Below are 20,675 nucleotides of genomic sequence, written 5' to 3' on the forward strand. Positions count from 1 at the left end.
ACTAAATTGACCCTTAATTGGAAAAAAAATGAATTGGATATTCTAAAAAAAAATTTTTTTTTAACTCCACACAGACAGTCCCCCAAGACCAAGGGTCCCTAACGCTGTGAAGCAGTAGTGCTAACCACTGAGCCACCGTGGTGTCCAAATGGAAGTTATTCCTTTATAGAGATTGTTCCTGAAATGTGTTTCACTCACTGCTTCCTACTGGGGCTGAGCCTGTGAAAAACAATGCAACTTTGAAATGTCACAGTAAGAAGGCTAACCTGGCTTAAACCTCTTCAACAGTAATATTGGCAAACGCACCATTTCTTAAACCATTGCACTCCCCCCATGCTGGAAATTATGCTAATCTTTTCTGAGAAACAGATTCGAACATGGTTGGCATTATGGTGAATCAGCAGTGACACAGCTGATGCATTGTCCCAGTAATGGAATTATGGGTTAAATTTTGAACAGGAAAGGTTACTGAGAAGTTAAAATAAATATGAGGGCACCATCAATCTTCAGGCAAAGACAAAAATTATTGGAGCAAAAAGCATCCTCTGTGCAGCAAACACAAGCATGAGACAGTTAATGGATAAAGAGAGAAATGGTTAATGCAGAGGAAGGTAGTTAATGCATAGAGAGATAAATGGTTTATGGAGAGTGAGACCTTTAATGGATAAAGAGACGGTTAATGGACAGAGAGATAAATGGGTTTTGGAGCGAGAGAGATAGTTAATCAATAGTGTAAGGGTCTTTCTTGTTTATTTCCTTATTTCCCCTTTCTTTTATATTTGCCTTTATATTTTTGATCCATAGATGAAGCCTGTATATTTAATTCAAGCAGAAGAATCCGGAAGGCAATGCTGCAGACTTGCCCGCTCCAAAGAGGGAGTTTGTGTTGGGACTCGGTTTGATTGGTTGACTGGTGGCGAATGGATTGGCCCAAATGGCTGTGTTCTGCTTGGTAACAGGAAGTGATTGGATTATATTCCACTGGGATGGTTTCAAAGTCCAAGGTTTGAGCTTTGGTTTCAGTCTTGATTCTGGCAGCACGGGGAAGGGATCCAGATAACCCTCTCCAGAAAGATCCAACTAACTCTCTCCAGAAAGATCCAGCTAACTCTCTCCAGAAAGATCCAGATAACCCTCTCCAGAAAGATCCAACTAACTCTCTCCAGAAAGATCCAGCTAACTCTCTCCAGAAAGATCCAGCTAACTCTCTCCAGAAAGATCCAGCTAACTCTCTCCAGAAAGATCCAGCTAACTCTCTCCAGAAAGATCCAGCTAACTCTCTCCAGAAAGATCCAGCTAACCCTCTCCAGAAAGATCCAGATAACCCTCTCCAGAAAGATCCAGCTAACTCTCTCCAGAAAGATCCAGCTAACTCTCTCCAGAAAGATCCAGCTAACCCTCTCCAGAAAGATCCAGCTAACTCTCTCCAGAAAGATCCAGCTAACTCTCTCCAGAAAGATCCAGCTAACTCTCTCCAGAAAGATCCAGCTAACCCTCTCCAGAAAGATCCAGCTAACCCTCTCCGGAAAGATCCAGCTAACCCTCTCCAGAAAGATCCAGATAACCCTCTCCAGAAAGATCCAGCTAACTCTCTCCAGAAAGATCCAGCTAACTCTCTCCAGAAAGATCCAGCTAACCCTCTCCAGAAAGATCCAGCTAACTCTCTCCAGAAAGATCCAGCTAACCCTCTCCAGAAAGATCCAGATAACTCTCTCCAGAAAGATCCAGCTAACTCTCTCCAGAAAGATCCAGCTAACTCTCTCCAGAAAGATCCAGCTAACCCTCTCCAGAAAGATCCAGATAACCCTCTCCAGAAAGATCCAGCTAACTCTCTCCAGAAAGATCCAGCTAACTCTCTCCAGAAAGATCCAGCTAACCCTCTCCAGAAAGATCCAGCTAACTCTCTCCAGAAAGATCCAGCTAACTCTCTCCAGAAAGATCCAGCTAACTCTCTCCAGAAAGATCCAGCTAACTCTCTCCAGAAAGATCCAGCTAACTCTCTCCAGAAAGATCCAGCTAACCCTCTCCAGAAAGATCCAGCTAACCCTCTCCGGAAAGATCCAGCTAACCCTCTCCAGAAAGATCCAGATAACCCTCTCCAGAAAGATCCAGCTAACTCTCTCCAGAAAGATCCAGCTAACCCTCTCCAGAAAGATCCAGCTAACTCTCTCCAGAAAGATCCAGCTAACTCTCTCCAGAAAGATCCAGCTAACTCTCTCCAGAAAGATCCAGCTAACTCTCTCCAGAAAGATCCAGCTAACCCTCTCCAGAAAGATCCAGCTAACCCTCTCCGGAAAGATCCAGCTAACCCTCTCCAGAAAGATCCAGATAACCCTCTCCAGAAAGATCCAGCTAACTCTCTCCAGAAAGATCCAGCTAACTCTCTCCAGAAAGATCCAGCTAACCCTCTCCAGAAAGATCCAGATAACCCTCTCCAGAAAGATCCAGCTAACCCTCTCCAGAAAGATCCAGATAACTCTCTCCAGAAAGATCCAGCTAACTCTCTCCAGAAAGATCCAGCTAACTCTCTCCAGAAAGATCCAGCTAACCCTCTCCAGAAAGATCCAGCTAACCCTCTCCAGAAAGATCCAGCTAACTCTCTCCAGAAAGATCCAGCTAACCCTCTCCAGAAAGATCCAGCTAACCCTCTCCAGAAAGATCCAGATAACCCTCTCCAGAAAGATCCAGCTAACTCTCTCCAGAAAGATCCAGCTAACTCTCTCCAGAAGCCCAACTGTGAGGTCTGAATCCCTCCAGAAAGTCTCTGGTGCTGTATTCCTGAGCCTACAGAGGCCGGAAGAAAAGCCACAAACTGAAAGAAATGTTTGATGTGAAGCAAAGTGCCTCTTCAGGAAAGCTGTGATTAATGCATTTTTAAACTACAGAGTACCTGACTGAATGAATCTGCAAAGAAGAACAGTACAGACAGTAAACTAAAGACTTTAATCTGCAAGCTTGTTGTGAAAAAAAGTGTGCTAAAATTATTATCAGAAAAGGGCAGCACGGTGGCCTAGTGGTTAGCACAACCGCCTCACGGCGCTGAGGTCCCAGGTTCGATCCCGGCTCTGGGTCACTGTCCGTGTGGAGTTTGCACATTCTCCCCGTGTCTGCGTGGGTTTCGCCCCCACAACCCAAAAATGTGCAGAGTAGGTGGATTGGCCATGCTAAATTGCCCCTTAATTGGAAAAAATAATTGGGTAATCTAAAAAAATTAAAATAAAAATTATTATCAGAAACAAAGACTGTGGGCGCAATTCGCTGGCTGCGTAGCGCTCAAGCGAGAGCACAATATGGCCGGAAAATTTAGGGAGATGCTTCCAGCGAGCCTCCCGATAGGCTCCACACCTCGCGAGATTCTCCGGAATCCCATCCCAAATGGGGCGGGACCGAATGACGTTCGTGGAAGTAGGTTGTAGACTTACTTATAACCTACCTGCATGGGATCCATTGACCTCCCTCAATTCTCCGGACTCCCCAGGGAGGATGCAGCCAGGCGCTGATCAGTGCTGGTCCACACAAACAGAGACCAGGTGGAACGGTACCCGGGAGGTCTACCAGGCCATTGGAGACCCCTGGGTGGTCAGGGTAAGTAGAGGGTTGCCCCATGGCTTTCCCCCTGTAATGTGGGCACCTTGGCACTGCCCAGCTTGCAGCTTGGCACTGCCACCCTTGCAGTGCCATGGTGCCCGGATGGAACTGCCAAGCCAGCAGAACTTCCTGGGTGCCAGGGTGCCAGTGCAAAGGTGCACAGGTGCCAAGGTGGCAATGCCAAGGGTCAGGGGCAAGGGGGCCATGCCCATGAAATGAGGGTGGAGAGGGGATTTGAAGGGTGGAGAAGTGCGGCGCAGGTAAATAGGGGCCTCCAGGAGGTTGGGGCGATGATGGATTGGGTCCAAGAAGGGAGGGGGTTTTGTAAGGAAACTTGGGGGGCCAGAAGAGGAGGGACCCCCAGGGACCCCATAGCGGGATGTCCTCACTTGTGGGGTGTGGGGTAGTGTCCTTGTTTGTGGGGGGGGGGGGGGGGGGGTGACATTTCCCATGGGTAGATGACCCACAAGCTCACTTAGAGATTGGGGCACCTTTTCAAAATGGCAGCCCAATCTCTGAGTTCAGCTCTCAATGCTAAAAACAATTTTAAGTGTAGACTAAACCAGTGAGAAACTCCCTCGGGCCCAAAAAAATGACTAAGGGCTAGATTCTCCGATTCCGCGGCTAGGTGCGCCGAATCCGTCTGGTCTTACGACCAAAAACCCGGCACTGCCCCCGCACCGATCCATCTCCCGGTGGGGGACTAGCAGCCGTGCTGCATAAAGCCCTGCGGATACGGCCGCAGAATGGCCGGATCCATGGTCACGCAGTGCATGGCAGTGGCCTGCAGTGGCTGCACCGTACAACATGGCGCCGACCGCATGTGGACCCAGCCTCCCAAAAACTGCCCCCATGTTACCCCGTTGCCACCCTCAGACCATCCCCCACCAGCCCCCAGCCCCCACCAAAGCCCCCCTGGCCAGCAGAACGACTCTCCCCCTGCCCCACCCCCCACCCCCACCCCGCCGCGACTGTACTGCGCTGGACACAGTTCGCAGCCACCTTGTCAGGTCCCCGTAAATTGTGAGGACACGTACCCCACATCGTCGGGAACTCGGCCCATCGGGGGCGGAGCAATGGGGGAGTGCCTCAGGTGACGTCCTGAGGCCGTCCCGACGGCGTGCAGCATACTCTTCCAGCACGCTGTTTTTGAGGGGGCGGAACAATGGAAAAACGGAGCCAGTCCCGATTCCAGCGTAAAACACATTCTCTGGCCGATCGCCGAACACAATTTCAGCATTGGCAATGGGAGAATCCAGCACTAAGTGTCATTAAATAGCGGTGGGGAACTCACCAACAGAGCCAACGGGAAACTCCCTGAAAAACCCACCACAAATTAACTTAGACAATTTGGGAGAGAATTGCGCCCTGCTTCTTGCCTCCACGTATGATGTTTACCCCTTATGTGTGCATGTAGAGGGTAGGGGAAGGTTAAAGTGGGAGGTATTATCTTGCCATTAACCAATTGTATTTACTGCATATTTCATGATAGTTCTGTTGTAAATAAACAGTAATTGTGTTTACATTTACACAGCTGGTGACTGTAATTATTGAGCAGCCAAGGATCAAAGACATTGGGCCGTTTCTCCGAAATAATTTCTAAGTGTGGTAGTGAGCGGGAATTGAGCAAAGTTGGCTACTCACCTCCTCTGCTCCCCACAGAAGCCCTTCCGCCAGATTCATGTTTTTCAAAAGGAGTACTAATTGGCACCAGCGTGACCACTTGCTGGGGAGGCTGCTGAATGGCGGGAGGCCGTTGGATATGGGGTCGCTCTCGTTAATTGCATCAAAAGGGCTGAAGTGTTGATAATTGGTTTCTCGCCACACGACGGCGAGATCCCGATTTCGCCTATGGGAGCGGGACAGTTGCATCACAAACTTTTTGGCACCTGTCTCCCTTCGTTTTTGGCCTCTCCCACTATTCACCGGCCTTGTTACACTTGAGCGAGTGAACGATGCTGGAGAATTGTGCCCTTTGGTATTTTTATAAGAATTATTGGTTAATTCACTAGTGTTGTGACTCAGGGGCACGTGGGGCTGGAATTGACCGCACACCAGCCCAGGGTGTCGTAACACTAGAGAGATACTTAATGGATAGGCATGGAAATGGTTAATGGAGAGAGTGACAGTAAATTGAGAGAGAGACAGTTGATGGAGCGAGAGAGAGAGAGACAGTTAATAGAGTGAGAGAGATAGTTGATGGAGAGAGAGACAGTTAATGGAGCAAGAGACAGTTCATGGGGAGAAAGACAGTTCATGGAGCGAGAGACAGTTCATGGAGCCAGACTGACCCTCGGCTATTCCGCCTCCGTTACATGGTGCGGTATAGGGCTCAGCACAGGGCTGCACCAATGGCCCTAAAGGCTTCTCCACAAAGATGCAGGAGCTTAGCATAAAGGATGGTGTGCTCATTTGGGGGACCCGCGTGGAGGTCCCAGAACATGGACGCTCACGCTACTGACAGACCTCCACAATGGTCACCCTGCTGTGTCCAAGATGGAAATATGAGCTCAAAGCTACATTTGGTGGCCCAGCATTGAAGCGACATCAAGCAGGTGACCGAGCACTACGTCCAGTGTCAAGCGCACAGGACATTGCCTCCACCCTTGCTCCACCCGTGGCAATGGCCAAGCCATCTGTGGTCTCGCCTCCATGTAGACTTTATGGGTCCTTTTCAAGGGACAATGTTTCTCGTTGATGCCCACTCAAAGTGGATGGAGGTCCTCAAGATACAGGCGACAATGGCCCAGACCACCATAGAGAAACTCGGGCACGTTTTCAGCACGCATGGCATCCCCGAGGTGCTGGTATCGGACAATGGTATGGTGTTACGAGTGCGGAATTTGCGGCGAACATCGGGATTCTGGGAAACCTGCTTAGTAAGGTTCTTATTCTGCTACTGGACAACTCGGCATGCCATGACAGGCATCACGCCAGCTGAGATGTTGATGGGTCGCCGCCTCCACACCCGTTTAAGTCTCGTCCTTCCGGATATTGCCGGAAAAGTCCGCCACGCTCAGAACTCAACCGAGGCAGACACAGGTCGCCGCAGGCCACTGCGCAAGTTTGCACTGGGTAATGCAGTACACATACAAAACTTTGGTGATGGGGCTGCATGGGTCCCGGGCGTCGTGTTGGCGAAAGCAGGTCCGGTTACTTACCAAATAGGAACACAGCCGCATGTCTAATCACTACGTGGACCATCTCCGAAGCCGTGTGCTGGATGCTCCTCCCGTACCGGCCTAGTCTTCACCGCTGCCCCGGCCACCCCTGTTCGCACCAACGCCCCCGGCTCAGCCAGTTGCCGAGGATTCAGCAGTAATTTTTGAAGAACCGCCTAGCTCTGACTCCGTGATGGCTCTCGTGGCCAAGCCGGCATTACCACCACCACCAGACGCTCGTCACATAAACACCACTCCCCAGTCCGATATACCCCTCCTGACACCTCGAGGTCGCCACCTGCAGGCCGTCCACAGGCAAAACGGTCAAAAGGTGGGGGAGTGGAGGATTATTGTAATTATATCGAAATAAACCTTGTTCTGTAATTTCTACTTCCGCCTATGTGTTCTGTGGATATGTAAATTTTTGGCTAAATATAACCAAGTCATGGTGGGCCTTAGACCATAAGACCATAAGACATAGGAGCAGAATTAGGCCACTCGGCCCATCGCGTTTGCTCCACCATTCAATCATGGCTGATATTTTTCTCATTCCCCTTATTGATCAAGAACCTATCTATCTCTGTCTTAAAGACACTCTGATGTGGAGATGCTGCCGTTAGACTGGGGGTGAGCACAGTGAGAAGTCTTACAATACAAGGTTAAAGTCCAACAGGTTTGTTTTGAATCACTAGCTTTCGGAGCACTGCTCCTTCCTCAGGTGAATGGAGGGTTCACCTGTTGGAGGAACAGTGCTCCAAAAGCTAGTGATTCGAAGCAACCTGTTGGACCTTAGTGTGGTGTTAAAGACACTCGGTGATTTGGCCTGCACAGCCTTCGGCGCCAAAGAGTTCCACAGATTCACCACCCTCTGGCTGAAGAAATTCCTCCTCATCTCTGTTTTAAAGGATCGTCCCTTTAGTCTGAGATTGTATCCTCTGCTTCTAATTTTTTCCTACAAGTAGAAACATCCTCTCCACGTCCACTCTATCCAGGCCTTGCAGTATCCTGTAAGTTTTAATAAGATCCTCCCCCCCCCCCCCCCCATCCTTCTAAACTCCAACGAGGACCCAGAGTCCTCAACCGTTCCTCATACGATAAGTTCTTCATCCCAGGGATCATTCTTGTGAACCTCCTCTGGACCCTTTCCAAGGCCAGCAGATCTTTCCTGAGATACAGAGCCCAGAACTGCTCACAATACTCCGTATGGGGTCTGACCAGAGCGTTAATTGTGGAGCACTCAGAAAAATGCTACTAGGACAAGAATAGTAGTCCACAGACTCCGAGGGCCCCCTTTCCTGTGTATTGTGGTGTCAGTTCCTTATCTATATCCATCTGTTTCCACACATTGTCACACACACCCATAGGCATGTATTGATACATTATCGATACAGCTTGAGTGCATCCTGGCATTGTAAGGAGTTACGATTTTAAGTTAAATAAGGTCTTTTAGGATTTTAAGCTGAGTAAGGTTATTTTTTAGGCGCCAAGATTCAAAGTCATGTGGCACTTGTTTATTCCAGTGTATAAATGTCCCAGGACGACTGTTGTACTTTGGATTCTCGCCCTAACCCTTGTTTAGTTGCGGTTTCCCCTTGTTGCAAGTAAAATAAATTAACTGTTGATGTTAACTTGTATTTTGTCGTCCGAATCTTACTCGGGTCGGGTTTTCGACAATTCTGCCTACCGCGGATTCAATATAGTTAATGGATAAAGGGGTAGTTAATGGAGAGATAGAGAGACAGTTAGTGGATGGAGAGACAGTTAATGGGGCAAGAGGGATGGTTAATGGGGAGAGGGAGATGGTTAATGGGGAGAGGGAGATGGTTAATGGGGAGAGGGAGATGGTTAATGGAGAGAGAGAGAATAAATGCATAGAGACAGTTAACGGTTAACAGAGAGAAAGACAGTTAATGGATAGAGAGAGTCAATTAATGGAGATGGGGCGAGAGACAGCTCATGGTTAGAGGGACCGTTAATGAATAGAGAGAGATAACAGATAATGCGAGATAACGGAAACAGAGAGGTAATGCAGAGTGACAGCCAACAGGGCAGTCCCTTCAGAATGCTGAAAGAGGTGGGAAGATGTGTTTGGTGTTTGTGTCTCAGTGGAGGTAGTGGAAAGGAAGCGGGATAATCTGTTGAACACAGGCTGGTATTTACGGGGCTCGCCAGCATTGAGCATCATCATGGGCGGGATGGGAAAATTTGGAGTGTGGCCAATTTCCTCGATTGAGGAAAATAGGAGGACGTCTTGCAGGTGCTCGTCTGACCTTTTCTCTAGCTCTATATGTGTGTCACAGTTGTTTAACCTCTGACAATGCCCAGTTCTGATGAAAGGCAGTTCTGTACAGATGCTGCCTGCCCTGCTGTGTATTTTCTCCCTTTTCTGCTTATATTTCAGATCTCCAACATCTGTGCCATTTTGCCTTTGCCAACGTTCAGCTTTTTACTTGAAATGACACTGGTCAGTAATAGTTCAAGGCTGGCATGGTTGCATACTTGCATGGATAGTTTTCCGGTGTGAACTCGTGTGCATGTGGGTGTTGCTGGTCCCAACGTTGACAGGTGTTGCTGGCTGAGGTCTGGGCCACGGTCCCTCTGTATCCCACCCCATTATGTTTGAAACATGGTTTGGTGATCTCCAGTTCTTTCAGCTTGTGTTGCCCTGCTATTGGACCAAAGAAAAAGCACAAACAAAAAAAAATGTTAACCGTGAGCAAATATTATCTGGTTACTCACAAACAGGACCAGGTGAAGCCTTGCTTCTGACTTCCAGCACCTGGAGTAATTTGTTTTTAGGTTTAATTGCCTGCCCCTTCTCCTCTTACAGTGCAGTTTCCCAAAACTTTGGGACTGAGTCCACATTGGATTTTAAGGACGCGATTCAGCCGACGCCGACAGTGCCAGCCTGACACCCTGGCAGATTGCACCAGGCGGAGTGAGTCGGGTGACTCGCGATCAGCCCAGCATCGGGTGTGGAGCCCAATTTGGGTCTGTCCTGCAATTCACCCATTGCACCTGGCATGGGCCACTGAATCGCACGCCAAATCTTCCCATAGAATCCCTAGCGGGCAGAAGGAGACATTCGGGCCATCGGGTCTGCATGGACCCTCCAAATGAGCACCCTAATATAGGTCCACTCCTCCAACACCCACCTCCTCCAACCCTGTAACCCCACCTAACCATTCGATGCTAAGGGGCAATTTAGCATGGCCAATCCACTTAACCTGCACATCTTTGGACTGTGGGAGGAAACCGGAGCATCCCGAGTAAAGTCACGCAGGCAATGGGAGAAGGTGCAAACTCCACACAGACAGTCGCCCAAGGCTGGAATTGAACCCGGGACCCTGGCACTGTGAGGCAGCAGTGCTAACCACTGTGCCACCCTGTCGCTCTGGCTGGTTTTCATGGAACAAATCAAAACTTTAATTCAATGAATTGGGGACACATCAAGCCAAGAGAATACGTTCCTCTGGAATACAGATTGAAATGTTGCCTTTCGAGTTATTCACACTGAGGGTATGGGCGCGATTCCCCGAGCCCCATACCGGGCCAGAGAATCGGCGCAACCGTGCCACGTCGCCCCGATGCCGGCGCCCGATTCTCCGAGGTGTGGAGAATCGGCGCCATTTGCACCGGTGCGTTTGGAGCGGTGCCGGCCATGGGCCGCTGGAATCGGCGGGGCCACTGATTCTGAAGCCCGGATGGGCCGAGCAGCCGCGCGGAAACAGCAGATCCAGACAGCACCATTCACCGCTGGTCGCCCCCGGCGGGAACTCTGCGCGAAGGGTCGTGGGGCCTCCTGTGGGGCAGGGAAAAGCACTCCTTCACCGGGGGGCATCCGATGGGGTCTGGCCCGCAATCTTGGCTCACCAATCGGCGGGCCGGCCTCTCTCCTCCCCGCCCCCCCCCTCCCGGGCCTACTTTCTTCCGCTTCCATCCCCAGAACCCCAGTGCCATGTTGCGTCGGGGCCAGAGTTTTTAAGAAGTCCCCCACGCATGAGCGGGTTGGCACGGCCCAACTGCGCATGAGCGGGTTGGCACGGCGCCCATTTGGCGCCGGGAAGGGAGGCTGGTGCGGCGTGAACCGCTCCAGTGCTGTGCTGGCCCCCTGTGGGGGACAGAATCGGTCATCCCCATGCCCGTTTTGCGCCAGCGTGAAACATGACGGCGTTCACAACGGCACAAACACTTAGTCTCCATTTTGGAGAATCGCCCCCTATGTCTTTGGTTTGCATATTTTTTTTAACTCAGTTCATCTTTCTTTCCATCATTTAGATTTGATATTGTACTTGGCAAGGTTGCATTTTCTCGGCAACTCTCTCCAGCTCCCATTCATTTTATCTGCATTCTGACTCAAATCTTCCTGTTTCAGTTGGTACCCATGATCACATGTCTCTTTCATACTCCTTCCTCAACCCATTCCATCATGCACCCCTATACACACCCTCACAAGCTCTCTCGACTGCATCACTAAACTTCATTTCAGAGCTGCCCTGGTCCAAGGTTCCCCTTCAACCTTTGTCTCATCTGACGTTTCAATTGTCATAGGGGCAGCACGGTAGCATTGTGGATAGCACAATCGCTTCACAGCTCCAGGGTCCCAGGTTCGATTCCGGCTTGGGTCACTGTCTGTGCGGAGTCTGCACATCCTCCCCGTGTGTGCGTGGGTTTCCTCCGGGTGCTCCAGGTTCCTCCCACAGTCCAAAGATGTGCAGGTTAGGTGGATTGGCCATGATAAATTGCCCTTAGTGTCCAAATTTGCCCTTAGTGTTGTGTGGGGTTAATGGGTTATGGGGATAGGGTGGAGTTGTTGACCTTGGGTAGGGTGCTCTTTCCAAGAGCCGGTTCAGACTCGATGGGCTGAATGGCCTCCTTCTGCACTGTAAATTCTATGATTCTATGATCTGCTTTTCAAAACCCTGAAACGTCAAGTGCTCTTGGATGTCAGACCTTCTTCACATCATTCTCCCTCTTCATTCTCTTCTGACCCCCTCTCTCTTTTCATCCAAATTCACTTTGTCCAACCTCACCATCTCCTTGCTGACACCAAGCAATCCTTCCCCAGGAAGGACCTTGGGTTCATCCCCCACTGCTACATTTTTATTCTGCTTTTTCTAGCCTTGGACAGCCTTCTGAACGACGATGCCTTGGCCTTCATTGTAATTGTCATCTCTACAGTCTTTTCCTTGTCAGGACCGGTGTCGGTGGGACCTCCTTCAAAACTTTGCTAAATTCTCATCATCAACTCTTTTTTCAATCACATTCCCCTTTTCCGGAACCTGTGTTTTTCTCTGGGGGGTGACTGTATTCTGGAAAAAAGCATACAGAAATTCCTGCCCCTCCCTTTTGTGTCTGTGTCTCTCCAATTTGCACTTCAGCTCATTGACTCTTAGCCACAGAGATTTACGATGGAGAAATCTACTGCAAATGTGGATGGTCTGGACACTGCTGCTGTCCATATGTAGTCCAGGCACACAACCTGCTCTGCCATATCTTAGACTAGTCTTATTTTATTTATCTAGCTAGCTAAAGTCTTTATTTTTACTCTCTACCTTACTCCCAATACACATATGACTGATTTAACTCCAACTCAATCGATACATTTTCGGATGATACGACTGTGGTGGGCTGTATCTCAAACAACAACGAATCAGACTACAGAAGGGAGATAAATCACTTGGTTGCATGGTGTATCGAAAACAACCTCTCTCTAAATGTCGGAAAAAGCAAGGAAGCATAGCACAAACCGCCCCCACGCCTCCAGCATCAATGGCTCCGAAGTGGAAATGGTCGTTAGCTTTAAGTTCCTGGGGGTCACCATCACCAACAGTGATCCTGTTCCACTCACGTTGAGGCAACAGTCAAGAAAGCCCAACAACATCTCTACCTTAGTTAGAACCTTAGTTAGAACCTTAGTTAGGCTACACTTGGAGTATAGTGTTCAATTCTGGTCGCCACACTACCAGAAGGATGTGGAGGCTTTGAGAGGGTGCAGAAGAGATTTACCAGGATGTTGCCTGGTATGGAGCGCATTAGCTATGAGGAGAGGTTGAATAAACTTGGTTTGTTCTCACTGGAACGAAGGAGGTTGAGAGGCGACCTGATAGAGGTCTACAAAATTATGAGGGGCATAGACAGCGTGGATAGTCAGAGACTTTTTCCCAGGGTAGAGTGGTCAATTACTAGAGGGCATAGGTTTAATGTGCGAGGGGCAAGGTTTAGAGGAGATGTACGAGGCAAGTTTTTTACACAGAGGGTAGCGGGTGCCTGGAACTCGCTGCCAGAGGAGGTGGTGGAGGCAGGGATGATAGTGACGTTTGAGGGGCATCTTGACAAATACATGAATAAGATGGGAATAGAGGGAGTGTAGAAGATTTTAGTTTAGACGGGCGGCATGGTCGGCACAGGCTTGGAGGGCCGAAGGGCCTGGCCTGTTCCTGTGCTGTACTTTTCTGAGGGGTAAAGATGAGACGGGATTTGTGAGAGGGAGACAGCTCTTTTCAAATGGTAGAAGGGTATTGAACGTGGTTATGGCACCGGCAGAGGGGAAGGAAACAGAGGCGGTTGTGGCATTGGACACTGAGAAGACGTTTGACTGGGTAGAATGGGGGTACTTGATGGCAGTTCTGGAGCGGTTTGGGATTGGACCAAGATTTGTCGACTGGGTAAAGCAACTACATAAGGATTATAGGGGGATGATTGAGCTGCTTCGGGTGTTTGGGTCTTTCTCAGGGTACAATCTAAATCTAGACAAAAGTGAGTATTTTGTGGTGTCTTGGCTGGGGTTGCGGGCAGGGGTGGGGGTGGGGGGGGGGGGGCTGCCATTCCGTGGGGCAGGGACTCACTTTAGATACCTGGGGGTGCAGGTTGCCCTGGAGTGGGTTGGGGGGGGGGGGGGGGGGCGCTTTGCAGATACAACATTTCTAGTTTGGTGGGGAAAGTGAAAGCTGATCTGGCAAGGTGGGATGGTCTCACTTTGTCACTGGCGGGTCGGGTACAGGCGGTTAAAATGAACGTGTTGCCACGATTTCTGTTTATTTTCCAATGCCTGCCATTTTCCTGCCAAAGGCAGAGAGATTGAAGGAATGATTACCTCGTTCATATGGAGATGGAAGGTGGCCAGAGTGAGAAAGGTGCCGCGATAGAGGTGAACCTTGTGCGAATCTGATGTATTACTACTGGGCAGCGAATCCCGATGGCCCCAGGGAAATACTCAGGGATTCCGGTAATAGTAGCTTCATTGAGAATTTGGAGGCAGTTTCGCCAACACTTCGGGCTGGGGGCAGGGTCAAGGGAAATGCTGATTCGGGGGAACCACAGATTTGAGCCAGGGAAGTGGGATGGAAGTTTTCGGAAATGGGAAGAGAAGGGGAGTAAGACGCTAAAAGATTTGTTTCTTGGGGGTCGGTTTGCAGGATTGAAGGAGCTGGGAGCGAAGTATGGGCTGGAGCAGGGGGAAATGTTTAGATACATGCAGGTTCAAGATTTTGCCAGAAAGGAGATACAGAGCTTCCCAGAGGAACCGACCTCCACATTGTTGGAGGAGGTGCTGATGACAGGAGGACTGGAGAAGGGGTAGTGTCAGCGGTTTATGGAGCTATTTTGGAAGAGGAGAAGGCACCACTGGAAGGGATCAAAGCAAAGTGGGAGGAAGAGTTGGGAGAGGATATGGAGGAGGGGTTCTGGTGTGAGGTGTACCGGAGCCTCGTGCGCGAGGTTGGGGCTGATACAGCTGAAGGTGGTATACAGTGCAGACCTCACAAGGGCGAGGATGGGCCGATTCTTTGAAGGAGTAGAAGCTGTATGTGAACGTTGCGGGGGGGGGGGGGGGGGGGGGGTGGCGCTAAACACGTTCATATGTTTTGGTCCTGTCCAAAGCTAGAGGATTACTGGAAGGAGGTTTTTAGGGTCATTTCTAAAGTGGTGCACGTGAAACTGGACCCGGGCCCTCAGGAGGCCATATTCGGGGTGTCGGACCAGCCAGGGTTGGAAACGGGTGCAGAGGCAGATGTTGCAGCCTTCGCCTCGTTGATCACCCGAAGGCGGATCCTGATAGGTTGGAGAGTAACCTCTCCATCCTGTGCCCTGGTGTGGCGGGGGGACCTGTTGGAATTCTTGACTCTTGAGAAGGTTAAGTTTGAACTGAGGGGAAGGATGGACGGGTTCTACAATTCATGGGCACTATTCATCATGCACTTTCAAGAATTGGATGACATTGAAGGTTAGTTGTGGGGGGGGGGGGTGTGGTTGAGAGGGTTGGGGGGAGGGAGACTGTGTGCGTTAATGGTGACTATGGGTGATCCCTAATTCCTTTTTGTCATTTGTTTATGTGAACATGCGGGCTAATGTTTGGGGTTTGGTGGGAGGATGGGATCGTTGTTATTGATATGGGGATTTACATATTCGTTACTGATTATTGTTCATTGTTGGTGGGTGTAAAGTTGGGAGAAAATGTGAAAAAGGAGAAGAAAAATATTTTTGAAAAAAAAATTAAACCATTGTCTAATTAAGAGAAAAAGAACTTCATCCTCACCAGCCAATCAACTATCCACTTACCTAATTATTGTTCTCGACCTCAGCTCTCATGTCCCATTTCCTCCTGCTCCCTTCCTTGGACCACTCCTTGTTTTGTAAAAAAAACAGAATAGCACTTCTTCTATCACTGTGTCAAATTCCTGTGCGTGATTCTGGAGAGCAGTACTCTGTTGAACTGGACATTGTCCTATGTCCTTTAGACCAAGGCTCCGAGTGGTCCTGGCAGAACTTCAACTGAGCACCTCTTTAGCAGCTCTTTGATGAGGGAATGTCACTTGGTAGCACTGTTGAGAACATCTTGCTGCTAATTGATTGATGTCCAGATTGGATTTGTTCTGCTCTACACCCAACTCCCTGAAAGAGCTATATTCCCTTCTCTCAAACTTTCTGTTGACAACACATTTACTCTGATGCTGCCATCTTCCACACCAGAGCTTTTTAAGTGTCCTTTCTCCTCTGTTAAGGTTTGCCTTGTTCTTTAAGGTTGGCGGGAAACATGACTGTGTCTGTCGTCTTCCCTCTGTCGGGCCTCCTTTAGAACTGGAGGAATTCTATGGTTCTAAGTTGATGCTACACCTTGATGTGTTGGGTACTCTGGATCTGTGGAGACTGCGTTTACCTTAGCAGTAACATAGACAGGCTACCAACACTTGTAATAGTACAACACTATTTTATTAAGCTAGGAACTGTTGAACATCCTTGCACTGTGGGTTGACACTATGTTAGATTAAACTGAAGACCTATGCCTATCCTGACCAATCTAGACTATCAGCACATGGTGAAGATCTGTGCTACAAGCTGTGAGCTCTGTCCTTCTTAGAGGCTGCAATTCGAATGAGCGGGAAAACTAGTGCCCTCTGGCTTTATAGTGAGTGTGCTCTAACTGGTGATTGGCTGCTGTGTTGTGTGTGTTGATTGGTCTTGCAGTGTATCAGTCAGTGTGTGTCTCTGCACCATCATATACTGATGTGTATATTGTGACACACCTATCTGGTGGCATTATGAATGCACCTTCGTTGGTCATCAAGACCTGGGGTGTCTTTCATTCCACGATTCTGGGATGAATTTAAATCCAAGTAAAAGACCAGCTTCTGGCTCAGATGCAGGGATGCTACCCACTGCACCACAACACCCCCTACCATCATGTTACTAGCATCCAAATTGCTAAAAATGATGAGTATGGGCCAGTGCATCAATGAGTTGCACAAACCACAATCAAGTTATGCAGCACTTTCTGCTGGAAAACATCCATGTGAGAACTGGACCAGACTTCCCAGCAATGCCCTCCATGGTTACACAGCCAGCCCGAGACTCAATGTTTCATCATATATGATCAGGAATAGTTACTTTGATGAGGAAGAGAAGAGCTGCGGTTGTCCTACCATCATGAGAGTTAGCACCTCCAAGGGGACGAGCTGCAATACTTGCCAAGATTTATATGTACAAAAAGGTTCAATTTATATTGGGAACCTCCCTTCTGTAGCTTCACTTACCACATTTCCGTATGTTGCAGTATTCACGCTCCACATTAGGGTCAACGGTGTAACACCAGGGCCGGAGGGACCCATCAGGATTGCGACAGTAATTATCATCCAGGTTCTTCTCGGCGTACCTTGATCCGTCAGAAGGGAGAGGAACCATAATGGCATTAGAAACTAGGATTGTACCAGACCTGACCAATCTATCGCACAAAAAGATGCCTTATCTTAATCATGATGCTGGGATGGGGGGAGGGTAGGGAGGGTGGCCAATGGTTTAGCACCCTGGCCTTTTACTTGGATTCAAATTCATCCCAGAATCGTGGAATGAAAGTCTATTGTGCGGGCTTTCCCTAGGGACTGCACCTTGATGCGATGGGAAAGTGAACATGCTCCTTGGACCCTGAGAGCTATGCTAGTGTATCTGTAAATCTGGAAGAGCCACTAAGATTGACATGTTGAACCCTCTTCCCATTAATTTATTTGGCAGGTCCTGGTTGCACTCACAGAATTCCCTTACCCTCACCCTAATCCCAAGCAACTAAAGAGGCACTAATGCCTCAATGGTTGGCTGCCTCGTAGCCTTCAGCAGAGGTAAAAGCAAGGTAAGAGTGGAGCTGTGGAAGGAGAAGAGGCCACTGCAGGGCTCTCTCCCTCCATAGGGGCCCTCTGAGCTGTTACTAGCACCTCCTGGGACCTGGCATCACCTTTACCATAACAGCATTGAGCAGTGATGGACAGGAAGCACATTGAATGGCCACTGCCATTACATATGAATATGGAAAGACCTGAAGGTGTCCTATTAGGAGGAGTTCTGGTACGAGTCTCTGATAGGCCTCACCACCATAATCGCCTTTGTTCTCCGCTGTGATTGGACCTGGTTCCAAATCCTCAACTCAAATAAGAAACATTCAATTTTTCAGCTTCGGCTCAATGGGGGGCAATACTTCCAGGATTTCATAGAATTTACAGTGCAGAAGGAGGCCATTCGGGCTATTGAGTCTGCACTGGCCCTTGGAAAGAGCACCCTGCTTAAGGCCATACCTTCACCCTATACCGTAACCCAGTAACCCCACCCAACACTAAGGGCAATTTTGGACACTGAGGGCAATTTAACATGGCCAATCCTTCTAACCTGCACATCTTTGAACTGTGGGAGGAAACCGGAGGACCCGGAGGAAACCCACACAGACGCGTGCAGACTCCACACAGACAGTGACCCAAGCTGGGAATCGAACATGGGACCCTGGAGCTGTGAAGCAACTGTGCTAACCACTGTGTTTCCATGCTGTCGTACCACATTGAATGGATTGGAAGGGAAATGGGGGTCCACACACGGGAAACATTGGCATGGCGAGATGGGTTGAATCCTGCAGCATTAATTTCCAGTTGCACCAGAAAGGAAGGAGGTTCCATGATGAGATGACAATCAGTGGCAGAACCATCCATTAGGTGTCATCCTGCCAATATTGCAGGACTTACTTCCTATGGACAGGAGTGAACTACGTTCGGGCACATCTTACTGCACTGCTGCTGTTATGTCACAGCATTGAGATAGGCCCACTTCTAATCTGCCACCACATTTACTCAGAATTCAACATGGATCAAAACTGGGAGTTTGCTAATGTGTGTAGTTCAGCTCAGTGTGGCTGCGCTATGGATGAATGTAACAATTTTGTCTACTCTTATGATCTAATGAATCCTTTGTTGACAGGATCCAGGTGCTTCAGTGATAATTTTGTACTTCTTGCTTTGAACATTGAGATATTAGTTACATACTTCTCTGGTTGGTATTTGTGTGAGTGTGGATAACTGAGGTCCCAGCGCTGACACTCTCTCCCACTCTCTGTGCGATCTACGAAGCCGTTGTAATCTTCACCGTTGCATAATAGACATACATCTGAGCAAAAACAACAAAGAGACGCATGTCAGATGATTTCAGGAGCTTTTCCTGTGAATCTATTTGCTGAGGAGTGATGGTGATTCTCTCTCCCCATCTCATCAGCAAGTGCAGATCCATCTTTGTTCATTATTGAAGGTTATACTTGGTTGTTTGCACTTCAATGTCGATCAGTGGCGGGGGTGGAATGCCAACGATGAATGTGGGGGGAATGCCAGGAAGGATTATTTGGGGGAGTGCGGTTGGAGAGCCCCTCACACCACCGTGATGGGGGCTGGGGGCCGTTAGGCTGCAGTGCTGACTGGGGCACCCTTTAAAGATGGCGGTCCAATCATGTGGAGCTGGCTCCTGGCTCCATGAGACCCCACCCTGCCAGAGCGACAGCGTAAACCATGCCCACTCATTTTGTTTTCTCTAAGAGGCTGAATATTTGGAGAGAAAACTGGGGTGAGATTCTCTGTTGGCCAAAATCACATTCGGCCAGAGAATACTCGTTTCCGACCAAATCAGGGGCTGTGCTGCTTTCACGATGCTCCGCCCCCTCCAAAGCATTGTACCCTGGTCTGTGTGACTGGAGAGTTACACACCAGTTTTCAGACTGAACCTGACACTTTGCCAAATTCTGGTAAGATTCCGCCCACTGTCCCATGGCCACTCAATACAGTGTCACTGCTAGAACTGAGTTGTCTGGGAAACAATCCTTTTCCTTCTCATTCTTTACAAGATATAATTGGAATAAAAGTCATGCTTTAATAAGTTTACTTCTATGAATCTCTGCCTCTTCAGAGCAGTCCATTCTCGATCATAAATATTCAATCCCTAAGTGTCTCTTCTTTAAGCAATCAACTTAAATCTGTAGAAATAATTTCTCCGTATTCTCGCCTTCACAATATTGAAGAGAATAATCCCAGCCTGTGGAACCACCTGGCTTCTACACTCTCGACATAAGTGAAGGTCCTCATCCCCGGTACCAGTTGCTCCTCAGACCTTGACATCCTTCCTGAAGTGAAGTGTCCAGAATCATGCTGAGGCCTAACCAGTGATTTATAAAGGATTAATTGTAAAACTATGACTAACGCAAATGCCAAGGAAGTTTACTTCTAAAGTAAGAGTATTATCAACAATTCTGAGTTCCATCATTTTTTTCTATCTTTGTCTCAATGACGTGAAAAGTAAACTTTAAAAAGAGATCAGTAATTCTTCAATATGTTAAAATATTTCATGAAAATGTTGAACTCCGGATTAGTTATATCGAACACATTGCCACAGTACCATTCATGACCTCATGATTTCAATGCACTGCAGGGACAATGAAGTAATGTCTTAAAATTATCATTGTAATCTCAGAACTGTGACGACCAGTTTGACACTTTGCAAGATCTCACAAACAGCAATATCTCAATGACAAGATCATCTGTTATAGAGTCCTAGATGTTTACAGCATGGAAACAGGCCCTTCGGCCCAGCTGGTCCATGCCACTCAGTTTCTATCACTAAGCTAGTCCCACTTGCCCTATTTGGCCCATATCCCTCTACACCCACCCTGCCCATGTAACTGTCTAACTGCATTTTAAAAGACCAAATTTACCCGCCTCTACCACTCCACCTGGCAGTCCATTCCAGATGCTCACCACCCTCCGTGTGAAGAAATTTCCCCTCTGGTCTCTTTAGTATCTCTCCGCTCTCACCTCAAAGCTATGCCCTCTAAATCTAGACTCATCTACCTTTGGGAAAAGATGTCGACTATCTACCTTATCTATGCTTCTCGTTATTTTATAGACCTCTATAAATTCACCCCTAAGCCTCCTACGCTCCAGGGAAAAAGGTCCCAGCCTATCCAGCCTCTCCTAATAACTCATATCATCAAGTCCTGGTAGCATCCTCGTAAATCTTTTCTGAACTATTTCTAGTTTAACAATATCTTTTCTATAATAGGGTGAACAGAACTAAACACAGTATTTTATAGATCTATGTAAGATCACCCTCGAGCCTACTGTGCTCCAGGGAAAA

At 48.5% G+C, this 20,675-nt stretch overlaps 1 protein-coding gene across 1 annotated transcript in view; it reads right to left on the reverse strand.

The window, feature by feature from the left end:
- Positions 1 to 20,675, reverse strand: part of mst1 (macrophage stimulating 1) — a 170,023-nt gene that overhangs the window by 89,740 nt on the left and 59,608 nt on the right. The window contains exons 6-8 of the mRNA XM_038810834.1: positions 18,545 to 18,665; positions 16,781 to 16,899; positions 9,249 to 9,417 (exon numbers count right to left, since the gene is read on the reverse strand). Coding sequence (XP_038666762.1) covers positions 9,249 to 9,417; positions 16,781 to 16,899; positions 18,545 to 18,665 — 409 coding nt within the window. The remainder of the gene's footprint in view (positions 1 to 9,248; positions 9,418 to 16,780; positions 16,900 to 18,544; positions 18,666 to 20,675) is intronic.

The sequence above is a fragment of the Scyliorhinus canicula genome, chromosome 11 (genome assembly GCF_902713615.1).
Source record: "Scyliorhinus canicula chromosome 11, sScyCan1.1, whole genome shotgun sequence".
Classification (NCBI taxonomy): domain Eukaryota; kingdom Metazoa; phylum Chordata; class Chondrichthyes; order Carcharhiniformes; family Scyliorhinidae; genus Scyliorhinus; species Scyliorhinus canicula.